Source organism: Oenanthe melanoleuca, chromosome 7 (genome assembly GCF_029582105.1).
Source record: "Oenanthe melanoleuca isolate GR-GAL-2019-014 chromosome 7, OMel1.0, whole genome shotgun sequence".
In the NCBI taxonomy this organism is placed as follows: Eukaryota; Metazoa; Chordata; class Aves; order Passeriformes; family Muscicapidae; genus Oenanthe; species Oenanthe melanoleuca.
Window position 1 is genome coordinate 23,162,067 of NC_079341.1, and position 23,245 is coordinate 23,185,311.

Sequence of the window (23,245 nt, forward strand, 5' to 3'; positions counted from 1 at the left end):
TCTAATTCTGAAACCAGCCATGATCACTGAAAGCAACCAGCTCCAAACTTACATACACATGAGGGAACAAATAAACCTGAAATTAGTAAACAGTTTATCACTAATTTAACATTATCACTCAAAGTTCCCAGTTTGCTAATACATCTGGCTGATTTTTTTACAATTACTGTAGTATTGCAGAGGAGCATCCTTCAAAATAATTCCAGGTAGAGAGAGCTTGCCTGGCACACAGTTCTGAGTATCTCCCAAGTGAAATAAGTACTGTTTCCACCTAAATAGGATCTAATGAGCCATTCAGTAGAATAGAGGGGGGAAAAAAAAGTCTTTGCCCTGAGGAAAAGCATCCCAAAGAACTCAACAGCATCTCCAGTCTGATGCTGGCAGTGCTTGTCTCTCAGAAAATACAAGCTACAATAGTTTTCCTAAAGTATAAATGAAAATACAGAATTGCAAGAAGGAAACAAATGTCTTTAGAATATGGGTTTCATAATTGTTCCCAAGAGTCTCAGTCTTCAATTTCACAGTACCTTATCCTGTCACAGCTGCAAAAATGATTGTTAAAGCCATATTATGGTGGATGGATTATTGCTCCCTGCATTTGCAGGGAGCCCAAATCAACAGGTCAGAGGTGAGTGATGTCCGATCACAGGTTCACAGCAACACAAGGAGCAGTAGCAGCATTCCCATCAACCAGTTCACAACTCACAAACCCAGAGAATTACAGCAAAATCACTGAAATAAATAAATGCCTACCTAAAAGGCTGCTGGGTTCCAATGGCATGTTTCTGTGAGTCTGGGGATAGGGCAGGGAGGTGTAGGTACAGTCCCATAGTCCACAGCAAGGCTTGCAGAGAGCTTTCATCAGCTGACCTGATAAAAGTGAAAAAGTGGCCTGACCCACAGAAAAAATAAAAACAACAAAAGATTATGTGAGCAGACCCATTATTCCATTCCTTGAACATGAAAGAAACAGTGCTTCATGGACAGAAAACTTATTTTTAGCCCCAAGACCATATCAAACTCTTGAGGTTCAAGAAAGTAAAAAAGAAAAATCAGAACTGGATCAGATCTCTGGTGAAAAACATTCCTTCCCTGTTGGCTGAGGGTCTGTATTCAGGTTCATGGTAGAGGAAACAAGTCTGGAGCATAAAACACAGCAAGGGTGAGGAATGGTGAGGTATGTTAGACATAACCTACAATCTTTACATCTGCAGCAGTCTCATTTTCTAGTCCTGAGCTGTACAGAGCTGTGAGTCTTCTCTAGGGACTGGAGTACTGTGAGGGGCTTCTGAACCCCAGATTCTTAAAGATGAAGTGTGTTTAGCATCAGGTTAAAAAGCTCATGTCAGCTCCCTACTCACAGTCAGCCATTAATCTGCTCTTGAGAAATTCTGTACCTGAGAAACATCCAGAGTAAATAAAGGTGGATGCAGAGGAATCCCAGTGAGCTCAGTTCAGAGTTCATGCTTCCATTTGTACCTGGCTGCACTGAGGACAAACCAGTCCCCTAGAGCCTGTCCAGACTGGGGCAGGGGCAAATTCCTTGATGAGAGGTGGGCTCAAGTGTTTTCTGGTCATCACAGGCTGACAGAGGATTTTTTTCTTTATTGTTTTCTTGGTTTTTTTTTTTTTTTTTTTTCCTTCTACATGAAAATAGCTGTGTTTTAGTAACAAAACTAGATTGCATTTCATTATCAACCACTTCCAATCCATGCCTGGGAATGAGTTCACAGAGCACATGCAGGCACTGCACGTCCATGAGACAAGGAGAGGAGACAGAAAAGGGGAGGCTGAGATAAATCAGAGGTACCTGCTCCCCATGAGGCAGCAAGACCTGTGAGCTAAGTCATTCTAGAAAGGAGGTGCAGCCTGAAATGGTCACTGTCCCAGAGAAACAAATCCTGCATGGCTCAGAGTAACACACTAAACTCACCAAAGCCAAACAAAGGCCAGAACAATGCTGACTGAAAGGGAGCTCAGCCTCCTTCCACCCTGGTTCTAGGGTCAGGCTCCATTCTGTGTATCTCTATCTCCCTCTGCCCCACCAAAGATTTCAGGCTGGTTTTCAGCAGAGCTTGTCATGGACACAGCCAGCCAAACATCAGCAGCAGCACCAGCAAAATCTTCCCAAGCTTCCTGTGTGACCCATATCAAGCCCATACCCAGACAGCTCTCTGCTTTAATAGAGGCTAAAAAAGAACCTCCTCGCAGCTCTCTGAGGAGCAGTGCAGCTGTGGAGATTCCCCTCCTGGGGACCCTGGGATTGCTCTTGGCCACTAGCCCACAAACACACCCCACTGCCTTACCCAAACCCTAAAACAGCCTCACTTTCCACTCTTAAAAGGTGTGCACAGAATACTCAGGTGTGTTTGAAAATGCCCTCAGGGCTGTGGAAATAGCCCAGTGGACTTTCTCCTGGGCCAGTCTTGGTAAATGCTGCAGGAGCTGCAGGTGGGCTGTGAAGGTGCTATGTGGTCCTTGCAGGAGAAGTTTGAGCTGGGAAAGCCCTGGGGTCTCCTTGGACTGTATTTTTGGAAGTTAAGTGCCTGGAAATATTTTCTCCTTTTGACAGGATGCTTTTAGGGTCATATTAATACTTAAAGTCCTACAGTAGTAGGACTGTTTCACATTCTAGAGCACTTTAGGATCCTCCCTCTGCTGCCTGGTGGGAACTGGGGAGCTTTTCTATGTGTGACAATCTCCATAACTGACTACCAATGTGTGAAAAGCCTGACTACACCCACACCAATGATGAATTATGGCATTTCCCTTGTCGGCCTCACTCCCTGTGTCTGTCCCAAGGTATTGTCCCATCATCTTTCACAGCTGTAATATATGATGTTCCTCCTGAGACACCACTGCAGGTGGACATGACATAGGATAAGCAGCTGTCTGTTGCCATCTCCTCCTGACAGTCTGGAATGAAAAAGAAGAAATTTGTGCCTGTAGAGGGGTGATGTAAAGCACAGACAGGGAGGAAAGGGAAGGTTATGGCAGAGTGAGGCAGGATTGAGTGTGATGCAGGGAATACACTAGGTTTGCTCCTGGAAAACGATGTGCAAGATCTGCGCAAAGCTGGGGACACTGCAAAGCCTGGGACAGCCCTGCTCTGAAGGGTTTGTGCCCTGGGATGATGAGTACATAATCAGCCCTGAGATCCCTCTGCCCAAAATGCCCAGCCCAAAGCAGAGAAGCAAAGCTTCAGGCTAAGGCAATCTCGAGGTGGAAACGTGCCTGTATTTTTGGCTCACCTTGGGGAAACTCTCATTCAGCTTATGTCCCTGTTTCCTTGAAAACTAATCAGGTAAGGAGGGAGGCAAGCTCCCCTCTGTAATGATGGGCAAGTCTAATAGCTGCAGGCTTGGATTATTACTTTTTTCCTATTAAGCAGTGAATTTAAGCAGAAAACGAAGTGGTCAGGAGGGACCTGGACACCCTGCTTTCAGTTTATAATACAGCCAGCCCTAAAACACGTGGCAGTGCAGCAGAGCACGTTTCAAGACCTGCCCCCTGTGTGCTTGTGTTCCTCAGCACTGTTACCAGGCAGACTTTCATCTCTGTTATCTCCAAAGAAATAAAGAGAAGGAATTAAATTAAAAATTCAAAACCCGTTGCTCTCCTCCCGGCAGCAGGAGGGCAAAATAGCTGGAGATCCTGAGCAGTGAAGCCCAGGATGCAGGTCCCACCTGGAGATCTTGTTCAGCTTCCCTGGTGGCTACCAGAGCCCAGGAATGTGGCCAAGCACAAGGAAAGGGTCTAGAGGACACAGAGTGTTTTCACCCTCCAGGCCCTGGGGCTGTCACAAGTCTTCCAGGTTCTTGGGATGATTGCTGTACCCTTGCCAGGAGACACCACTGCTTTCATTTCATACTCACTGCCCGTCAAAAGGAAATCCTCAAGATATATTTACTGCCTGTGGAGATGTGTGGGTGCAAGAGATGGAGGCAGACATGGCTTGGGGCAAGAACTTTGGATGCAGGTGTTGTATCTCTGCCAGGGCACTTTGACCCTGCTCTGCCATCCCTGCAGCGAGGCACCACTGAGCACTGGCCCTTCACAGGTCTGCATGGTAGCTGGAGGTACTCATTTTGGAAACAAAAAATCATCTGCAACTGCCCATTCATTTCACCCAGGATGCAGAAGTCAGACTGAGAATTTGTGTGTAAACATACTGAAGGGCAGAAGCCCCCTTGCCAGGAGGCTGTGCAGTAGTACACTAATTTCTTTTGCTTAAAGTTTCAGTTTGCTGTCACAGAACACTGGTAGGGCCTCTGAGAAACAGCCTCCACTTAAGCACCTCTGCAGGTGAAAGGGCTGCTGCTGCTGCAGGGATGGCACCTGCCTCCAGAGCAGAGCTGGCTGCCCCAGTGCTTCAGGCTGGACGTGCTCCAGCTACCAGAGCAGCAAAGACACACCAGTGAAGATCTCTGTCCATGCAGACAGGTGGCCAGCCATGCTTAATCATTTGCTCTTCAACAGCCTCGTGTTTTCAAGATCTTCAGACACTGTAGACACATATAGATAAATGAAGTCTGCAGCTGTCCCTGGGTGGGGGTTAAGATTCTGGTACTCAGAGCAAGGATCACAACATGAATATTCCCCCAAATCCAGCAGCAGGACATCAGCAGAGCTGTGGGAGGGAGAGCTGGGGCCAGGGCCCATGCCATCCCCAGACAGCTGTGCTCCCACCACACTGCAGCCCATGAGGAGCATCTGTGGCTGCTGCAGATATTTCCCATTCCTGGAGCATCACTGTGGAGGGTGATAGCTGGGTAATGAGTTTCTTTAGTCTTGCTTGAATGCTCTCGGCTCTGCAGACACAACTTCTCAGCGTTTGACACCAAAGAGCACATCAGTAGCTGATTACACACTACCCTGCCCTGAACAGTTAGTGGGACTTCTTCCAGGTAGTACACGTGTGTGGATGGTGATAATTTCTGTGCTTATCTCTCTACCAACCCCAATTCTGCAAAGGCAAGGAAAAAAGCCCTAGGAGCTTTCAAAAACCTCTTAAAATCTTTCTGGGAAAACAAAGCCCAGGAGTGTTGTACTGAAAGAACTCAGCTCTTGGGACTTGCATCCCTGTCCCCTTTGTGCTCATGACATCCAGGGCAAAGCAATGAGAACAGCTTCCCTCTTTTCTCTCTCCAGTGACCTTCTTCCATCCAGCTCTTGCAGCATGAACAATAGTGAAGGAGTGACAAGTCTTGCCAGAATATAGCAAGGGAAGTGGGCTGGGCATTTTTGTATTGTTCCTGGCTTGGTGCACCAGAAAGTGGAGTAGAGCAGCTGGATGAATGTGAAGGACAATTCCTAATAGATGAGTGCAGGTTAGATGGACAATAAAATCTCCACCACTGGAACTCAAGAACAGATATTTGACCCTTCCTGCATAGGGACACAACTTGCTGAAAGAACTGTAAGTTGTTACACTTCCAGGAGATGTCCTGGTTTGGAGAAAGGCAGCCCAACCTGTGGCTAAAGAAGGCCACTGCCCAGTCTGACTGGACATAGTCACTGAGCTAAACTAATCCAGGTGTGGTAGGAAGAATCTTGCTTGGCACAAACAGGATCTGTATCTGATGCAGAAAATCCCATGGGGAAAGAGCAGGAGAACCAATTTGACAAAGCACAATAAAGACTAATAACAGAGAGATAATAATTCATATTTCAATAGGGCATCTTTCATGCTGAGGGATACAAATGATTTGGCCAGTGTTTGAAATTCAGCCACCTCTGGAGTGGAACATAGCTGTGCATAGCATCTGACATTGCCTCAGTGTTGATGTATTTGTTAGTATGTAAATTATCAATCAGTATATCTTCAAAAGGTTATTGCAGAGTCAGATGATAAGTCAGCCCTATGTAATGCTTAATATCTGTGCACTGATAGTGCTGAAACTTCAAAGCCCTGGCAATGTTTATATATTCACATCTGTGGGTGTGTATTTCACTTTTACACACACCAGTAAACCTGGTCTTCAACTTGTACAAAAGATTGATAAAAAAAATGGCCTGTATAGCCCACTTGACTAATGTTGCATCTATTTATTTCTGCTTTCCCTCTTTCCTGCTTTATATGCTGCTTGTGAAAGGAAAGCTGGATTCCCCAGCTGAAGTAGGAAAATACAAAAAGGCTTTCCAGGAGATTTATGCAGGCAAAGACTGAAATGCATGGATCTACACAGCTTCATATACAGGAGCCCTTTTGCCAGGGCAGCACTGAAAAAATTGTAATTAATGTTGTGCAGCTTCCCCTGGGGACAGGGCAGCCAGTGCCACTGGTCCCTCTGGCTCTATCCTATTGGGCTGCTCTTGGCTGGGAGGTTGTCACACTAGGCAAAAGGATTTGGGGATTAAGCTGCCTGTTCTCTTTTCCCACGGTGTATTTTTGCTGCACTTCAGCTAAGTGGGCCTGTGGGTTTAGGAGCTCTGGAGCAGGCTCCTGCACTGGGGGGAGGATGGTTCTGAGAGTCAGCAGGAGCTCCCTGCCTCCTAATCCCAGCCTTTCCCCAGGGGACTTCACCTACTCTCCCAGGATGCCTTGAAAATAGAAAGCAAGTGAAAGGGCAGTGTGGCCACTCTTGCCATGACCAATGGTGCAAGACCCCCTGCTTTTATCCTCTCCCTGACCCATGACCCACTCAGGCTGCTGTCACTTCTCTTCCATCTGACTCACAGCCCCCTGAGCTGCCAGCCCAGCAGACACCCCCTGCCACAGCACCATGAGAACTTCCCTGGATGCCTGGAGAGGTGCTGCTGGCAGTGTTGCCTGTTGGGATGCTGAATGGTATCCATCATCATGGCACAAGTGCTGCTGCTGGCAGACACCTGCAGAGGAAGCCCTTTATATTTATGGCTGGTTTTTAGCTCACTGCCAGTAAAGGCAGCTCAGCTTCACTCTATAGATGCATTATTTCAAAAGGAGGTGCTTCTGCCTCCAGTGCACGTTTGTGCCAGCAAGCATTTTGACTTTCTGCCAAACAGTTAAGTGACCTTATGGCAGGATTGGAAGGCAGGGCTCTGGAGCTCCACCACCCTGTGGACCCTGTGGGCCTCTCTTCTCCTCTCTGCTGCCTCCTTCATGTGTTTTTGTTCAGCATCTCTGCTTGCAGGACTGCCTGAGATATTAAAAAAGAAATGCCTTCACCACTAAGATGATAAGGAACTTGATCTCACATAAATTGGGATGTTCTGAGAACCATTTTAATTTCTGCTAATCAGCAGATGAAAAATGAATTGCTTCAGATGTCATGTCCTATTGCATGAGTCTTGTAACGTTTGGAAAAGCCATAACAGAGTTACCAGTAATTGAGGGGCTCTACATGAGTGAACTTTGTAATTGCATATTCTTCTCCTTGAGTCTGGGAGGCAGAAAGGAAAAGCGGATCAGGCCACGTCTTAATGGAACAGCTCAGTCCCGCAGTGCCAGTGAAGCCAAAAGTAAACAAACCACGCTCATTATTCTATATCACAGCTCCCCAGCCACTGCAGCAGCCAGGTGTGTGCTGTCTCCCACCTCACTTCTGCTTTCAGCCCTGCCAGGCTCTCCTCAGCCTTCACCCCAGGTGCACCCAGGGCCAGCAGCCCACATTTGAGCTCTGCCTCACGCCACAGGAGACACAAACAGCTTTGGAGCCAGACGTGAAGAGAGACCATCCCAAATGGAGCAGGAAAAGCTCCTGCATAGCCATTCCCATCCAGACCTTCTGTCATGTCCTCATCTCCACTCCCAGCTGGGAAACACTGCCTTTGAGTAGTGGAGATTTGCTCTGTGCTTCTGTTTGCACCTTATTATTGGCTTCCACTTATTGAACGTGCACATCCCCCTCAGTTCCCCACTGTGCTCAGTCCTAACTGGGGGTCACTTCAGGATGGCAAATGACAACCCTCAAATCCTGGCTGCCATCATCTTCTGCTCCCCTCCAGTGTTGAGCTGCTGGTACCAGGGCAAAGCAGCTCCTAAGCAGTTGCTGCACTTTTGGAAGGAGCATCTCACTGCTGTACGGCTGCCAGTAGCACCTGGCCATTTTCTCATTCCTGAAGAACCCAGGAAGATTAGGCAAATATTACAGAGTAAAGATTTTCTTGGCTCTAATGTTGGAGGGCTTTTCAGCTTTCTCTGAGGATTTAAAAAAAAAAAAGAAAAAAAAGGCTATTTGTCTGTTTGTTTCGCTGTCTTTAAAAGTGGGGTCTATTGTGTGGAGAGTCGAACCAGCATCCATTTCTGTGGGTTTTCCATGGCTGCTCTTCAGCAGCTGATGGCATAATGTTTCCTGAAATGGCCATTAGCTGAATATCTTTATGAACAGCTTCCCAGGGAAGTAGCTGCAAAGTTCAATTTGCTGAATTATGAGCACATCTCGGATAAGAATTGCATTGTATGGTACTTGCATTCTGAAAGCATTAACTTTATACTTTGAACTTAGAGATAATAAGAAGTAATTGCTATTTTTTTCCATTAAAAAAAAGAAGTATTTTTAGAAAAATTTTATTTAGATGAGGCTTTCTCTAGTGAAAAATCCATTTGTACAAAAAAAAAAAAATACAAAAATCAGAAAACCTCTTTAATTGGTTGAAGATTTATTACAAGAAGCCATAACTTAAGGGTGCTTGATTTGTGCTGAAGAGTTGTTTGACTTCATGGTGTCGCATCAGATTTATCCCAGCATCGCATCCTAGGGAGCAAAATTGAGTTCACTCTTGTATCTCACACAGAAAAAAAATCTAAGTATTGTCTGAAATACTTTAAATTTAATTAAGAAGAGCCAGAGTGAACCAATAGGGGATTTCTTTTTCAGAAGTAACTAGAGTGTTCTAGCTCGTTAAAGGGTTGGGGTCTGCAGTAAATCTCCAGCAGCTTAAAGCCCTCAGTACTTTGGGTGAAAGCCCAGGAGCTACAGACTACAACATCTCTTCTCTGGGATGCTGAAATGGCTCCACTCAGTATTCAGGACAAGTGTGGAGCTGCAACACCCAAGGTGCTCAGGGCTGTTCAGGTATCTTGATTTCACATGTGCAGCACTGTGATTTCTAGGCACTGATGGCTCTTCACTTAATCGGTGCCATTATCACACCTGATGAGGCACAGCAGGTGATATTTGAGACACTTGCCTTTTGATTCCTTGCAACCAAGCAACGTTTACTAAGAGTTACTTAAATCAGCTAATCAAAAACATGTTCAATGACATTAGGATGAAGTGGGCTGTAGAACACATAAGTCAAGTAATTTTTCTTGTGAAAATCCTTCTGTAGAGAGAGAAGCAAATAAATACCATATATTGTAACCTCTCTGCTCCTTGGGCTATTGATAATTAATTCCTCATTCCTTATTCCATATTTCAGGTAAGGTTAAGCCAGGAGACACCCAGCTCTTCCTGAACCAACTCCCTTTGTCCTTTACCAGTGGTGGCAAAGAAGTGCCCTGAGATGTTGGATAGTACCAGGCTGTGAGCAAACACACGACCAAGCTGCTGTCAGATAAAGACTGAAACAGCCCTAGCCTAGATGAAGTCCTTTTTTTCCTTTTTTATAGTGAAAAGGGATTGGGTCATGTCCAAATATTTTATATTAAACTCTGCAACTTTGCTGTTTTCTCTTCTGTTACCAAGGCAAATGCGCCCCAGCTCCCTGACAGTTCACATTAAGCTCAGTGGAGCTGTGTTCAATCACCTTCCCCTGGAAATCAGTGGAGATCAGTGGTGGGCAGAGCCACCACTCCAGACACTGCTCCCAGGATGAGTCACCACAGCAAAGGCTCCTGTCTGAGGGAGCCAGAGCCGCCTCTCTAATGCACTGGGCTTTCTGTACCCAGGACTTCCCAAGTCTCTTCCTCCTCCTTTCTTTTCTTTATGAGATTTTATTCCTTGTCTTCATTTCTCTTTCCCACCCTCCTGCCCTGCAGAACTCTTTAAGGGAGGAAAGAAGGCATCCATCCTCTTCCCTGCTCCTTGGCAGAGCCGAGAGATGATTTGTGTGCAGAGGAAGCCCGTCCCTGCTCCTGGCTGAGTCTGTGGCATCATTGCTTTGCCCTGTGGGAGGGTGGAGGGTGGAGATTGCCCTCAGGCTGTTCTGCCATGGCACCCACCCCTGCTAATAAGCAGTGGGGATCCCTGGGGGCACATGGACAGTCCCATGAGTGGTTTTGCTTTGGATCATCCTGCTCAAAGGTGGCAGAGTAGGAGCAGGGCAATTTGGTAAAGAGGACAGCCAGTGCAATGGTGCAGCTCAGGGCCCTTGGGGACTTTCCTGTTCTTTGCTGAACAGCCTTGAGAAGGGACTGGTCAGATGCCTCTCCCCCACATCCCTGCACTCTTGCTGGGCATGAGGGTACAGGGATTTGACCCACTGCCTGCCTCCAGAACAGCTGAAACTCTTGAGTCATCTGTTTCAACCAAAAAAACATGTTTTGACTTAAAACATGGGCAAGCTTTGTTCCTACCCTGATGAGCAGCCAGATGAGGTGATGGTCCTTCAGCTTTGCAGTGAAAGAGTCCCCAGGGGGAATGGTAATGCTCAGAAAATGGAAAGTCTCCCTTCCCACTTCTCCATCCCACTCCCAAATTCTGAGCTGACACCTCTGTCATTGTCTGTCTCAGCGGTGGTGACAGGCACAAAAAACTGCAGACGGGAAAAAGCAGAGAAAACTTAAAATTTCCCTGGTCTCTGGTAAAGCCAGAGGCTGTGGGCATCAGCTGGAAAGTCATGCCTCTTGTGACAGTGGTGGGATGAGTTTTCCATCAGAAGGAGGATGTGGAGCAGGTCCCACCCTGCCCTCCCTGTAGCTGTGGCTGCAGCCTTTCATGTTTTCATCAGAGGTGCAGAAAAAGCCTGAGCAGTGTGGCAGCCCCAGCACTCCCTGCAGGTGCTGCAGCAGCAGCCTCTGTGGGTGGAAAGACAATTTGTGTTGTTTTGGAGCACTCTGCAGACGTGATGGCTTCTCAGACAAGACTCACTGTGGAACAAGTGTTGGGTTTCAGCTCAGGACCTTGTGAGACACATCCCTTTCCCAACCAGCACCCACACTGCCAGACATCACCAAAATACTCCTGGTGGTCCTGGAGGGCTGTGTGTTGGTTTTGCTGGGTGCACTGAAGCTGAGATCCCTGTCTGCTCACACCCAGGCTCCAGGCAGAGATGTCTGAGGCTTGTTGCTGGATTTTTCATCGCTCTGTGAAAGATAAGTGCCCCATTCACCGGGCTGCCAGAGCTAATACCCATTGAAAATTGCAGAAAACCATGAAAAAGCAGAGCTGTGCCCCCACCACACCCATCTCAGAGCCCCCAGCCTGACATGCCCAGCTGTGGCTGCTCCTTTGTACTGCTGAGAGACTGAGGAATCCTAGAGAGGGACCCACACCTCTACCCCAGCTGAGCCCTGCAGAGACATGATCCTGACCCAGGGAGCTGCCAGGCACAGAGCACACACCAGAGGCTTCAGCCAGGCAGTCACAGACTTAACATCACAGCTGAGCAACAGAAACAATTGTCCAGAGCTGTATTTTTCTCCTTTATGGGGCTGCATTTTCTCTTGCCATTGGGATGGGGGTACTCAGATCTTGCCTTCCAGGGGCAGTGTTCTCTCTGCATGCCACAGGGATATCAGGTCCTGGGGGGAGCTGTGGGATGAGCCAATTCTGGTCACAGAGATGGCAGTCTGGATGATTCATTTTTCTAATCACTTGCATAGATTTTCTATAGGCTCTCCAGATTTTAGGGAGGTGCCTGGTTGGGGTATTCCTCCAGCTGGGTCAAGAAAAGTCTCTCAGCAGATTTCTGCCAAGATGGAGATTGGGATCAGCACCCAGCTCTGCTGAGGTGCCTGGGGAAATGCCATCTCACCAGAGCCCCATTCACAGCCATGTCCTGTGCTGTCCTCACACCACAGGACATCAAGGTCCACTCCTCTGGGTCCACACTGTGTCAACTTCCCCCAGTGCTGGAGAATTTCATGCAATATAATACATGTATTCACACATACACATAGATACCTATTGCATGTCCCTTGTTGCCTGTTGCTGGCTGGCACAGTGCTTGTATCATGGGGAAGCATTTGAGATACTGTAATAACATGTGTGTAGTTCAGAAGGATGGAAGGGCAACTCTTGGAAGTGTGTGAAGATGGAGTGGTCATTAGTACATGTTTATTGAAGTTTATCAGCTCTGTAACAATGGGCTGCTCTTTGCCATTGGACTTAATTTGTCTGTAATTATGTTCCTAACATAGAAATCATTTGATATTTATTTGCTGTAATAAAACTTCCCGTTGCATTTAAACTCAGTGTGAAGATTTCAGTATATTTGGGAGACACAGCTAAAGACCTGAAATTAAATGACCTTTTGCAAACAAGACAAACTCAAATAAATGCTAGCAGTCAGATGCATGCATGCAGATCTGTGAGCAGCAGCAGCTGCATGTACAGCCCCAGAGAGAGATGGCAGCCCTTGTGATGGAGCAACTCCTTCAGCATCTTCTCATTGACCTGCTCTGGCCCAGGGCACTGCTCCTGTGGCTGATGCTTGTGCTGCTTTGCATACCTGAGCAGGGAAAATGCACAGGTGAAGGAAAAACTGCAGGTCTTAAGGTCACCATCAGCTCTCTTGATTTTCTGTACAGCTTGCACTGGCTTCCAAAATGTTTGCTTTAATGGTTTGGTAGCAGGATGTTGGTAACATGGCTCTTTCCAGCTGAGCTGGTGCTCAGGAGCAGCCCAGGCAGCAGACACAGGTCAGCACAGCTGGGCCAACCCAGACCAGCCCAGTGAACCATCATCCCCTGCCCAGTGTAAAGGAGGCTGGGTGGGTAAACTTGCTGTACTTAATTTGCAGTTAAAAGAGCAGGCCTGGGGAACACAAGCCATGTCTGCTGCTGGTGGGTGAGCAGCTGCAGCTGTGGATGTGTGGACGAGCTCCCAGCGCTGATAAATGGCAGATAAAAGCCAGGAGAAAACACTGCCACCAACACTCAGCAGGGGTGGGGTGACACTGCTCCTGATGTGGTTATTTTCTCCCTGGATATACCCAGCACCACAAGCATGCACCAGCAATAATTTTTTTTTCCCCCATCCTTTCTCAGCAGTCCTCCCAGTAGGCTTTAAATAGAGGGGCCAGATAATCATTAACCACTCTGACGTATTCCAGTGTGTACAGATAGGCTGAGCCAGAGCACCCTTCCCTTTTTTTTTAATTTTTTTTTTTCTAATTTAGGCTTGGATAACAGAAAAAAAAAAAGGAAAACGGGAAGAAAAAAAAAAAAGGCAGGTGCCTTCTTGAGCGTTTCAGAAGAACAAGATAGTAGTGAGCAAGCTGAGGAAGAAGCTTGCAGCTGGGGAGCATTTCTGCACTAGTTGCTGACATAGGAAAAATGCTGCTTAGACTGATCCCAGTGATGGGATATAACTCTACAATGGGAAGAGTATTATGGCAAAATATATTATTGCAAAAATAAATGTTGTGAAGTAGGGAAATAGGCCCTTCAAGGGGTTTTTGGAGAGCAATCCCTGAAGGGAATTGGTGAGAATGCTGCTGTTTGAAGCATTGGAGAATATGTTGTGCAGACCCATCTTCTATAAACCTGCAAAAATTGGTGGTAGGGATTTAATTTCCATCTCTAATTGTTGTGATTGGTGGCTCACTTTGGGATTGCTTTTGTGTTCTTGCAGCTTTTAGCAGAAGAGGACTCTGTACAGCAAAATCTTCCTGTGCAGCCAGTGGTCTGTTCCTGAGCTCTTTGTACAGCCAGCAATGAGACTCCCTCTCCTTTGCTGTACAAAGGATTTATTCCTTTAATATGCCCCTAGTGTTTGTTTTCCTGCTGGTACAGGAGTGCATGTGCACGTGTGTGCATGTGGCAGTGTTTGACAAATGCCTGCTGTGGACAGAATTGGGCTTCACAGTATGCAAAAATAGCTGTGTGCCACATACAAGGATATCATATTTCAGACGGCTGGAGAAAATGTGATAAATTGAGTTTTTGCTAGATCTGCTAAAATCAAGTTACTGGGGGTTTCATCTCCACAGCTGAATCCTGAGGTTGTAGGAGCTGGCAGGAGTGTGTGTTTGAGCATCCCAGTTTGGGAGGGAGGCTTGGTCCCCATGGTTCTGTAGGACATCTATGAACATCTCTTGGCTCTGAAGAGAGAAGCTCAGATTTCATAGACTCGTTTATTACAGAGCCCAGAAGTCAGTGCGAGTCCAGGCTGTGCGAGTCCTCTGCCTTTGCCTGGAGGTTGTTGCTCTTAGTTCCTGCTCCATTCCTGATCCTTCATCATCAATGCCTCCAGCTGCTCGTTAGACAAAGTCCTGCACTCACCATTTTGAGCCCTGCAGGAGACCCTGGTGTGCAGTGAGGTGGAAAGGCAGGGATGCTGCGGATTTGGGAGGTTTCTGCATGACCTCCTTAGTGCTGGGGCCACACTGGTGTGCTGAGGAGTGAAGCTGTTGAGAAAAAAAGGCACCAGGGACTGAGATGAAAAGGGCAGAGGCACAGAGCAGTGGTCCCTGTACCAGGCTGGCTCTTGGTGTGGAAGAGGTTTGGGGAGTGGGGAAGAGGAGGAGTTGTGCCAAGTCCTGGTCCCTCCCTTTTTGCATCCTGTCTGGCAGTACCTGCACTTCTGAGCACCTTGTAACACTGGTGATATCCCACCCCAGTCTCAGCCAAGGGCACCAACATGCACAGCCAAACTTGAGCCTCTCAAATTGGACCTCACATGTAGAGTTTGAGTGCCAAATGGCAGTGCTCATTCCCACTTTCTCCCATCTAATCCTCCCCTGTTTCCCTTCTTCTGGTTTGTCATGTCACCCCTTTCCAGGTGGAAAGGGTGCCTACAACCCTCCTTGCTCCCCCTCTCCCTTTGCATCCCCTCCAGTATGTAATAAAAACCAGTAACAAGTAGAGCCCAGGCTGGGTTTGTAACATAAACAGCTATTTACAGTTTTGCTAAAATTTCATGAAAGATGACATTTTTAGGTCACCTAGCTGAAACAAATGAAACTATTAACATGTTCGCATTAGGTTTCGTGAAAAGAAGTATCACTCTTGCCCTCAGCTGTGTGTGGCCTCAGTTCCTCAGGTCCTGAGACCTGATGTAGTGACCTAGAAACTGAGACAGTTTCCCACCAGGGTTAGCAAGAGCAGGGTCTGATTCATAACCCAGTTGGAATGGATGTCTTTTACCATATCCAGCAGTGTCCAGTGCCAGGGTCTGTTATCCTAGTGCTCCATCAGGCTACTGATGAGGCTGATCTGGGCTGTAAGAGCAAATATCTTCTGCCCAATGCTGAAAGTATGATCCAACCTTCCCTATCCCATAGATATTCTGCCTTTAAAAGCTTTTTAATCTTGGAGCACAGCTAAATAGACCACTGGAATCTGTAGTATGGCTTTTAAACACTAAACAGTGAGGAGTAAAGTGTAATGGCTCTCTCCTAGCCTAAATAAACAATGGCAAACAACTGTAAAGAGCTCCTGAGCTTGTGTGCAGGTTGGAATTTAGTCTCATGGTGAACAGGATGAAAGCAGATGTATCAGAATAATACAGGTTTTTGTGGATACCCTGTTAAAAGCTACACCAGAAACAAGGGAGCGATCCAGGAGGTTCAGTGTTTTGGCCACCACTCAAAACTGTCTGGCTCACAAGCCAGGACACAATTTGTTCTCCATCTTGCTTGGCTTCTAGGGTGCAAATAGCCAGCCCTGTAGTTCAGCAGTATGACTGTCTGGAGAAAGTGGACAGTGTGGGAGAGAAATTTGAGGACCTTTTACCTGCCTGGGCTTGAGGTCTGAGCAAGACATCAGTCAGCAGCAGAGGCTGTCTCACAGCTTATCACCACCAACCTCACTTTCTAAGATAGGTAGCAGAGAGACAAAAACCTGAGCAATGAACCAGCGGCATCTGGTTGCCATCAGAAGTGTGTCCACTGGTTGGGGTCATTGTGAATCCTCTGGAATCTGGTAAGAGCTGTGCTCATCTAGCTTTTCCTTCAGTGGTGACAAGGCAGCATTTGGGACCATTACATCCCTGACAGTCTCAGTTCACATCAGCCAAGCATTATTAGAGGGAAAAGGGCTGGAAGCAGCATGATTGTCTGAGCCAAACCAGGTAAAAAGGAAGAGAGTTGAAATGGTGGATGAGGGAGGTTCTGCCACGCTGTGCCAGGTGTGCTGTGCCTGTGCAGGGAGGGCAGCCTGGCTGATGCTGTGTGTCTCTTTCAGGGGGAGCTGCTGAGCCCGTGCCGATGCGATGGATCTGTGAAGTGCACGCACCAGCCATGTCTGATCAAATGGATTAGTGAGAGAGGCTGCTGGAGCTGTGAGCTGTGCTACTACAAGTATCACGTCATTGCCATAAGCACAAAGAACCCTCTGCAGGTAAAGGTACTAGAGACATTTCAAAGTCTATTTATTCTTGTTTCAATTTTTGTTTCTGGAAGCAACTGGATTTTACCTGTGTGGGTTTTCCTTCCCTGTGCACAGGGATTCATATGTCTGAGACACTTAGAAAGGGTTGCCAGGGGCTGGTCCAAAGAGGCCCCATGTTCTGCTCAGTGGTTCTGGGAGCATCTCTTGGGAGTCTGCTCTTTCTGTCCTTGGCAATTCCTATATTCACTTGCCTCCTGTTGAAATTCCACAATAGTGTTATAACACCTCACAGCCATTCAAATGTGTTCCTCCACTGGAGACCACAGGTGTGCCTGTCTCCAGGGCCAGGCAAGGACAGCATCCTTGTGGGATTTACTGCAACAGAGCACACAATCTGTGACTGAGCAGTTGAAACCCCACGTGTTTATAGTTGTGCCATTAATCCTGATCTCCTGCTGAGGCTCTGCCGTGTTGGCGTGAGGGATGGAGGAGGCAGATGGAGGGGTTTTAGAGCACTCCTCTCTGATCTCACCACCTTTTTCACTATACTGCTCTCCCACAATCATGGCATGGCACAAGAAGTGTTGACTCTGACACTCTGGTCTCTTCATGCCTGATTCTTGATGAACTTCTGCAGATGTGAACACAACAGGTAAAGCACATCTTGATGTGAGTGTCTGTGAAAGTCATCCAAAGACCCACATGCTTCCTTATCTGAAAAGCATTGCAGTTGAATATGTAGCAGTACAGACTGGTGATTTAAAGTCAGGATTCAGAAACCTGTGTGACTATTAAAAATGGGATAAATTGTCCTTAATAGCTATTGATTTATTGTGGGGGCAATGCCTGAAGATGCATTAATTGCTGCGTGCCTTTGCTGAGCACCATTAGTGCCTCGGCCATAAGGAAGCACATTACATCCAGGCACTACTGCTTAATCAGCATCATCAGGGCTGGAGAGGCATCACAGAAGTTTAGAGATCAGGGTCATATCTGTAGGGATTTCAGTCTCTCCAGTGCCTGGCCCTCTGCAGGTCACTCCCTGCCAGGAAGCAAGGACAGTGCTGGAGATGGTGCCCAGTTGTACAGGCGAGTGGGGGAATGCAAACTCCTGCTCTCTCCTTCAAATTATGATCTCTGTGTGGCTTTTTCTAGGCCTGTGGTCACTTACCACATTGAGGAAAAAGGGACAACCCATTAGGACTCCAGACTTAAATGGAGTAGTGAAATTAGGGAATCATGGGGAAACTTTGCTGAAGGGAAGGAAAAATCTGCTTGCTCCTTGAGAGTCCCCACAGCTTCTGATTCAATTTTCCATGAGCCATGGGCTGGACACATTAGTATTTTCATCCCAAGCCTCAGACCCAGAATATTTTAATTTCTTGGCTCTAGTAACTCAGAGCAGATTGAAACACAGGAGGGGAGATGTGGACAGAGCAGCTTTTGTTTGTTTCTGGAAAGCTGCTCCATGAGTGCCCTAATGCTTCCTCAGATTGAGGATGCAATGCTGAGTAGCATTGAAGGTTTGTGGGTACAAATTTGTGTCTCCAGAACTGCCTTTGATGTGTAATGCTCTGCCCTTTCAGGTGGCTCAGGGCAATGGGTCAGTGACTTTCTTCCTGTTCCTCACTAACTTAAATTTTGCTGGAGGTGCTCACAGACAAGCTCCCACCTCACACACACACATTTCAGAACCTGTGCAAAGCTTCTCTCTCTCTGGGCTCCCCTGCCAGAAAGTGGCCTGATGTGCTGGCCTTTGCCATGAACACAAAACTGAGTGGCAGAAACAGCTGAGTTAGAGAGCTCAGCTCCAGGAGCAAGGGTCCCAGAGGACTGTGCAGATCTGGGACTTGGAGCCTTCACATTGCTGGATTAGACTTCACAGCACTTCTCCCAGAAGTACTGGGAGATTTGGAGGATGGGAAGAAGTAAGTGGAGTGAAAAGGCACTTGGCCTGGAATAAATGCAGTGTGTAGAGCTGCAGCTGTGAGCCTGGCTGCCCTGCCTGGTGCCAGCACAAAGACACTGCTGGTGAGCAGATGCTACACTGGCATTAATTTGCAAAATCCCGTGGGAAGTGGCTGATGCACCAGGCCAGGGCTTCCTACCAGGAGTTGGACCCCCTGTAACCCATCACTATGGGGCCCATTTCTCACTACCTCATTTCTTAGTGGCTCTCACCATCTGGTAGGATGCTGGGAAAAGGAGGCAGAGAGGACACAGGAGTTAGGATGCCCCAACACTGCATCCCATAACAAGTCACAGCATGTGCAGGTGGGAGGAGCATCCTTTCTGCTTGGTCTGCACCCCACGTGTGGATAACACAGGCCAGCTGGACAAACAGCCATATCTCAAAGTCCCTGATCTTTCTTCTCAGGGTCTGCTGGAACTTGGGTCCAGCTTTATTCTTACAAGAAATCTTTGAATTTCTCAAGCACAGTTTTTGGAGGGTAAATGCTGTAGGAAGTCAAGGTCATCTGTTTTTTCTAGACCAACCATAATACAGGTAAGGACCACATAAGCCTCATGTCCTTGTCAAATATAACCTGTTTGGGTGATGCTCTGAGCCTGGCTAGATTCTAACCAGCAGCATGGCCTACCTCTCTCCTGTGTCTTCTCATCTGATGGGCTGCTGGGAAGCCAGATCCAGGCAGCTGGCAGACCTGGGCTCCCTGAAGCATGTCCAGTTGGTCCAAGCAGAGCAGCACATCCAACACCCACATGTTCCCTGGGACCTGCATGTTTCTCTGCCCATTTTGGCATCTACACATTTTTTGGAGTGCTTAGAAGCACAGCATGGGCCAGATGTGTCTGGAGATTCATGGTGTGGGCAGAGAAGTTACAGCCAGGTTCATGCATAATTAACACAGTCTCCTTCCAGCCTCCAGGCTATTATGATGTTTCATGCCAGAGAGAGACCTTTAGTCTGCTATTTTGGCATTAATCTCTATAAATTAACCCACTCCACTCCCCTCTCCCTGGATTGCAGGCATTTAAGTGCAAAGGTCTTAAAGCAGCAACACTGCTAACCTGCTAACCTGCTGGGACTGGGGGATTAAAGTTGTTGGACAACATAGCAGGTGTCCTGCCAAGCAGCAGTCGGGCAGCAAATGAGCAAAAATATTCCATCAGCTGTGAGCAACTAGGAAATCCAGAGCTTTTGTCTGTCCATCCATCCATCCATCCATCCATCCATCCATCCATCCATCCTCCTGCTCTCCAGTTTGCCAGTCACCAAGACAGGAATCACAGTCTTGGTGGGTTTAAATGCCGCCCTCCACTGCAATACCATTGTGAAGCCCATGATTTTAAAAAGACCCTGAAGGCACAGGGGTTTAGAAGCACATGATAGTACTGCCTGCATCCTGGTGCTGGTACACAGTGGAGGAGGTGTCTGCCTCAACAGGCCTCTGAATTGTATTTAATCTATCCACATCCACTCTGATGCAAAGAGAAAATCTGTTTGAACCGACCTTCCCAACAAATGTCTGCAGTCATGAGGAGTTCAACTCTGATTTAGTGTTATCTCTGACTCTTCCTGCATTGTGGGCTGTTTCATCTCCAAAGATCCCCAGTTATCCAGTGCTGGGGTTGAGATTGGTCTCTGCTCTCCTCTGGCTTCATTTTGCCCATGGTGATGATCTTGTAGGAGCTGATGAGAGTTCTTACATGGCCTCTTCATCAGGACACACACATCTGCAAGAATGGCTGAGCTCACAGGGTATTTGAACTTCAGTCTGAGATCCTGAGCTAAAAAGCTTGAGGCAAGTTTACTGATGTCTCCTGGTTGTCTCAGCCTGCTGAATCAGTCATGTTGAGCATGAGCTTTGCTGGTCCTGCTGAGCTTCAGCTGCAGCCTGCAAGCAATGGGTGCAGTCACTGCAAGAGAGACTTCAGGGTCTGTGTGTTATAACAGGAATTTTCCAGGATGCCAGTGCTGTAGCCTGAGTCTTACCAGATGCTGTGGCACGTGGAGGAGGGGGGTTTCCATCATTGCACATTTCCATTACATGGCCCTGCTGGGCCCTCCCTTCTCCTTGCTGCTTTTCTAGTATCTGAATAAGCCACAGCATCTGTAAGTGTACAGAAGGGAATCTCTGCCACAGCAGAGGCTTAATTTTGCTTGGTGAATTTATAAAAAAATAGCCATCCTCTAGAACATAATTGAGGAGGATGCCCAGGGTCTTGGGACAGCAACAAGGGGAGAGCCACACCTAAGCAGTGCTGCAAATGATCCTCTCCAACCTTCTAGGAAAAACCTCCTCTTGCTTGTGACCCTGGGTCTGAGAATTAAATTGCTGACTAGCACAGCTCAGGATGTTAATGATGTGTATTAAGGGGACGTGTCAGATACAGCAATAAAAATAAACTGCTCTGCCTGAGGCAGGCATAGAGGAGCTCTCAGGGGAGTGCAGGAAGGCTTTGCCAACAAATGAGACTTCTTTGCAAGCTGCTGCAGTGAGACATAGACATCTTCTGCAAGCAATATGTGCCTTGGGTATGCTGGTGCTTGGGAACCTTTGTAGACTGCAGGTGCCAAAGAAAGGGAAATACAGATCAGGCCTTAAATACTATAGTAATGACATTATTCATCTGTGTTACATTAACAGGTTTTTGCTTACAAGCCTCTAACAGAAGCACTGAAGCAAACAGGGAAACAGGTTTGTGACAAGTACAACTTGCAGGTTATGAAACAGCACAAGAGAACAAGTGACATGACTTGAAGGCACCAGTCCCAGCTTGGTCCCTGACTAAAGTCATCACAAATGTCAGATCTGAGCTCCTAAGAAGCCCTCTCTGAGGCATCTGGGTTGCAGAGCTTGGCCATTTTGGCAAAATGGGGAAACTTGGGGAAATTGGTCTGAGACAGAGTAGTGTTTTGCACCTGCAGACATGGGTGCTGTGCCAGAGCACTTGGCTGGGGAGTGGTAGCAGAGGACAGACAGACAGCTCCAGACAGCTTCTCCAGAAGAGTTTGGAGGGTTGGAGCCCTTTTCCAGTGCAGGTGGCAGACCATCACAGAGCTGCTTGGGCATGCTCTCAAGCCATTGTGAGTCTGGAGCTCACAAAGCTGACCCTGTTATCCTGCAGGAGCCTTTAAAGCTTTTTGGTGCCACCAAGTCCTTAGTTCTGCCCTGTTCAGCACTGGCAGAGCATCTGTGGAGCTTTCTACCTGCCCAAAGTTCAGGTCACTGGCTGACTGCCTGGGTGAGATGAGTTGTTAGAGGTGAACTTCAGTGCAGCTCAGTGGCTGCCAGGAGCTCGAGTCATTATCAGCTGAGGGAAGAAGGGCTCAGCTTTGGTCTTTCCCCACAAGGTGGGATTGCTTGACACTGTGATCTTGCTAGATCTTGAACATTTGAGCTGGAGATTTGGAGGGAAGGGGCTGTGTCTGCTGCCAGGCATTCAGACAAAGAGCTTTGGGGGTTTCAGATGCGGCAGTAAAGGGACTCCAGAGTTGCTGAGACCTCTCTTTGCAGCTCTAGTGGTGACCCAAGGATGATAGGGTCACCTGCCAAATCCCTCATCTAATGAGCCATAATGAAGGTGGAAAGGGCTTAGAAGAAAGGATAATTTTCTAAGGACTGTTATGAAATCTGTAAGACAGTGACTGAGGTCCTAAAGCTACCAGTGCAGGGACACATCAACTCAGCTCCTGCAGCTGAAATTCATCAGCACATTCCACCTCTGAACAGCTCTTGGACCTTTCTGTATGAGCACTTATGGGGATAACAGGCTCTGTTTTCTGTCTCATGCTAAGATCTTCTATCTCATCTTAGTGTGTAGCAAAATGGAATTAAAAGATGAAAAAAATTTACTCTAGTTATTAGTGGCTCAAGCTAGATGTAGGATGCTAAATTGGAGTTCTCAGGGTTGCCAGAGAGAAAAATACAACATTTATTACTTCTTCTTTTTTTTTTTTTTTAACTGTAAAATATTAAATTCATCTGCAAGCTGGCTGTTTTCCCCAATGCTCAGCTTTGACCCATTTACCTCCTTGCCAGAGGGCAATCACACCCCAGTGCCACCTTCTGAACACAGTCAGGACTGCTGCTGTGTGTGTCACTGTCACTTGGTGCCAGATGCAGGGGGAGAGCATCCTACCCCCTGGCACAGCTGACAGACTTCAGGCTCTTCATTGTCACCAGGGTGAACTTCCTGCAGCTGCTGCCAGCTGAGCAGAGTCAGCCAGTGTCCCTGCCAGTGCTCCAGCCTCTGTTCCCAGCCAAGGGGAGCAGGGTTGGGGTCTGCACTCAGGTGTAACTCTGTTCTCTGACCCCATCCCTTTGACAGTAGTGCTGCACCTATCCTCCCTTTCTCTGCAAAGCCATGGTATTGGTTGTACATGGCTTCTAGCTGTAGAAAACAGTTCCTTCTTCCCTTCATCTTTAATTTCCACCTTGGAAGGACCTGTTGCTACCAGAGGCCTTGCAGTGTGCCAGGCAGATGGTGAGGAGCCAGTCCATTACCTCCTCAAGAGAGAGAAATGATGCAGAATGATTTGGCTGGCACAGGCACACGTGGGTCAGAGTGAGGGGCCTGCAGTAAAGCCTTCACATGCAGCACCAGGCTGTGCTCCCATTCCCTCCCAGTCAGCCACAGGCAGTGGAAGGTCTGGAGAAAGCTGCAGGGGTGAAACTGCAGCCCCACACACATAGCCAAGCTCCCTCCCCACCACATGAATTTAGTCCTGGAGCCCTGGGCTAATGGCATTACTTGCAAATTTGTCCTGCATTGGCTTATGGTGCTGTTGAGAACAAAGCTGAGGAGCTGGTGGGAGGATGGCAGAGCTGCTTATCCCACCCTCAAAGCCAGATTTGTGCTGGGTGCTGGGTGGCCTTTGCTCTGCTTTATGTCAGGAGGGGAGTTGCACTGTTGTGCCCT

At 47.5% G+C, this 23,245-nt stretch overlaps 1 protein-coding gene across 1 annotated transcript in view; it reads left to right on the forward strand.

The window, feature by feature from the left end:
* The window catches only part of MARCHF4 (membrane associated ring-CH-type finger 4), a 91,647-nt gene that overhangs the window by 48,349 nt on the left and 20,053 nt on the right, over positions 1-23,245 (forward strand). Inside the window, exon 2 of the mRNA XM_056496476.1 lies at positions 16,214-16,369. Coding sequence (XP_056352451.1) covers positions 16,214-16,369 — 156 coding nt within the window. The remainder of the gene's footprint in view (positions 1-16,213; positions 16,370-23,245) is intronic.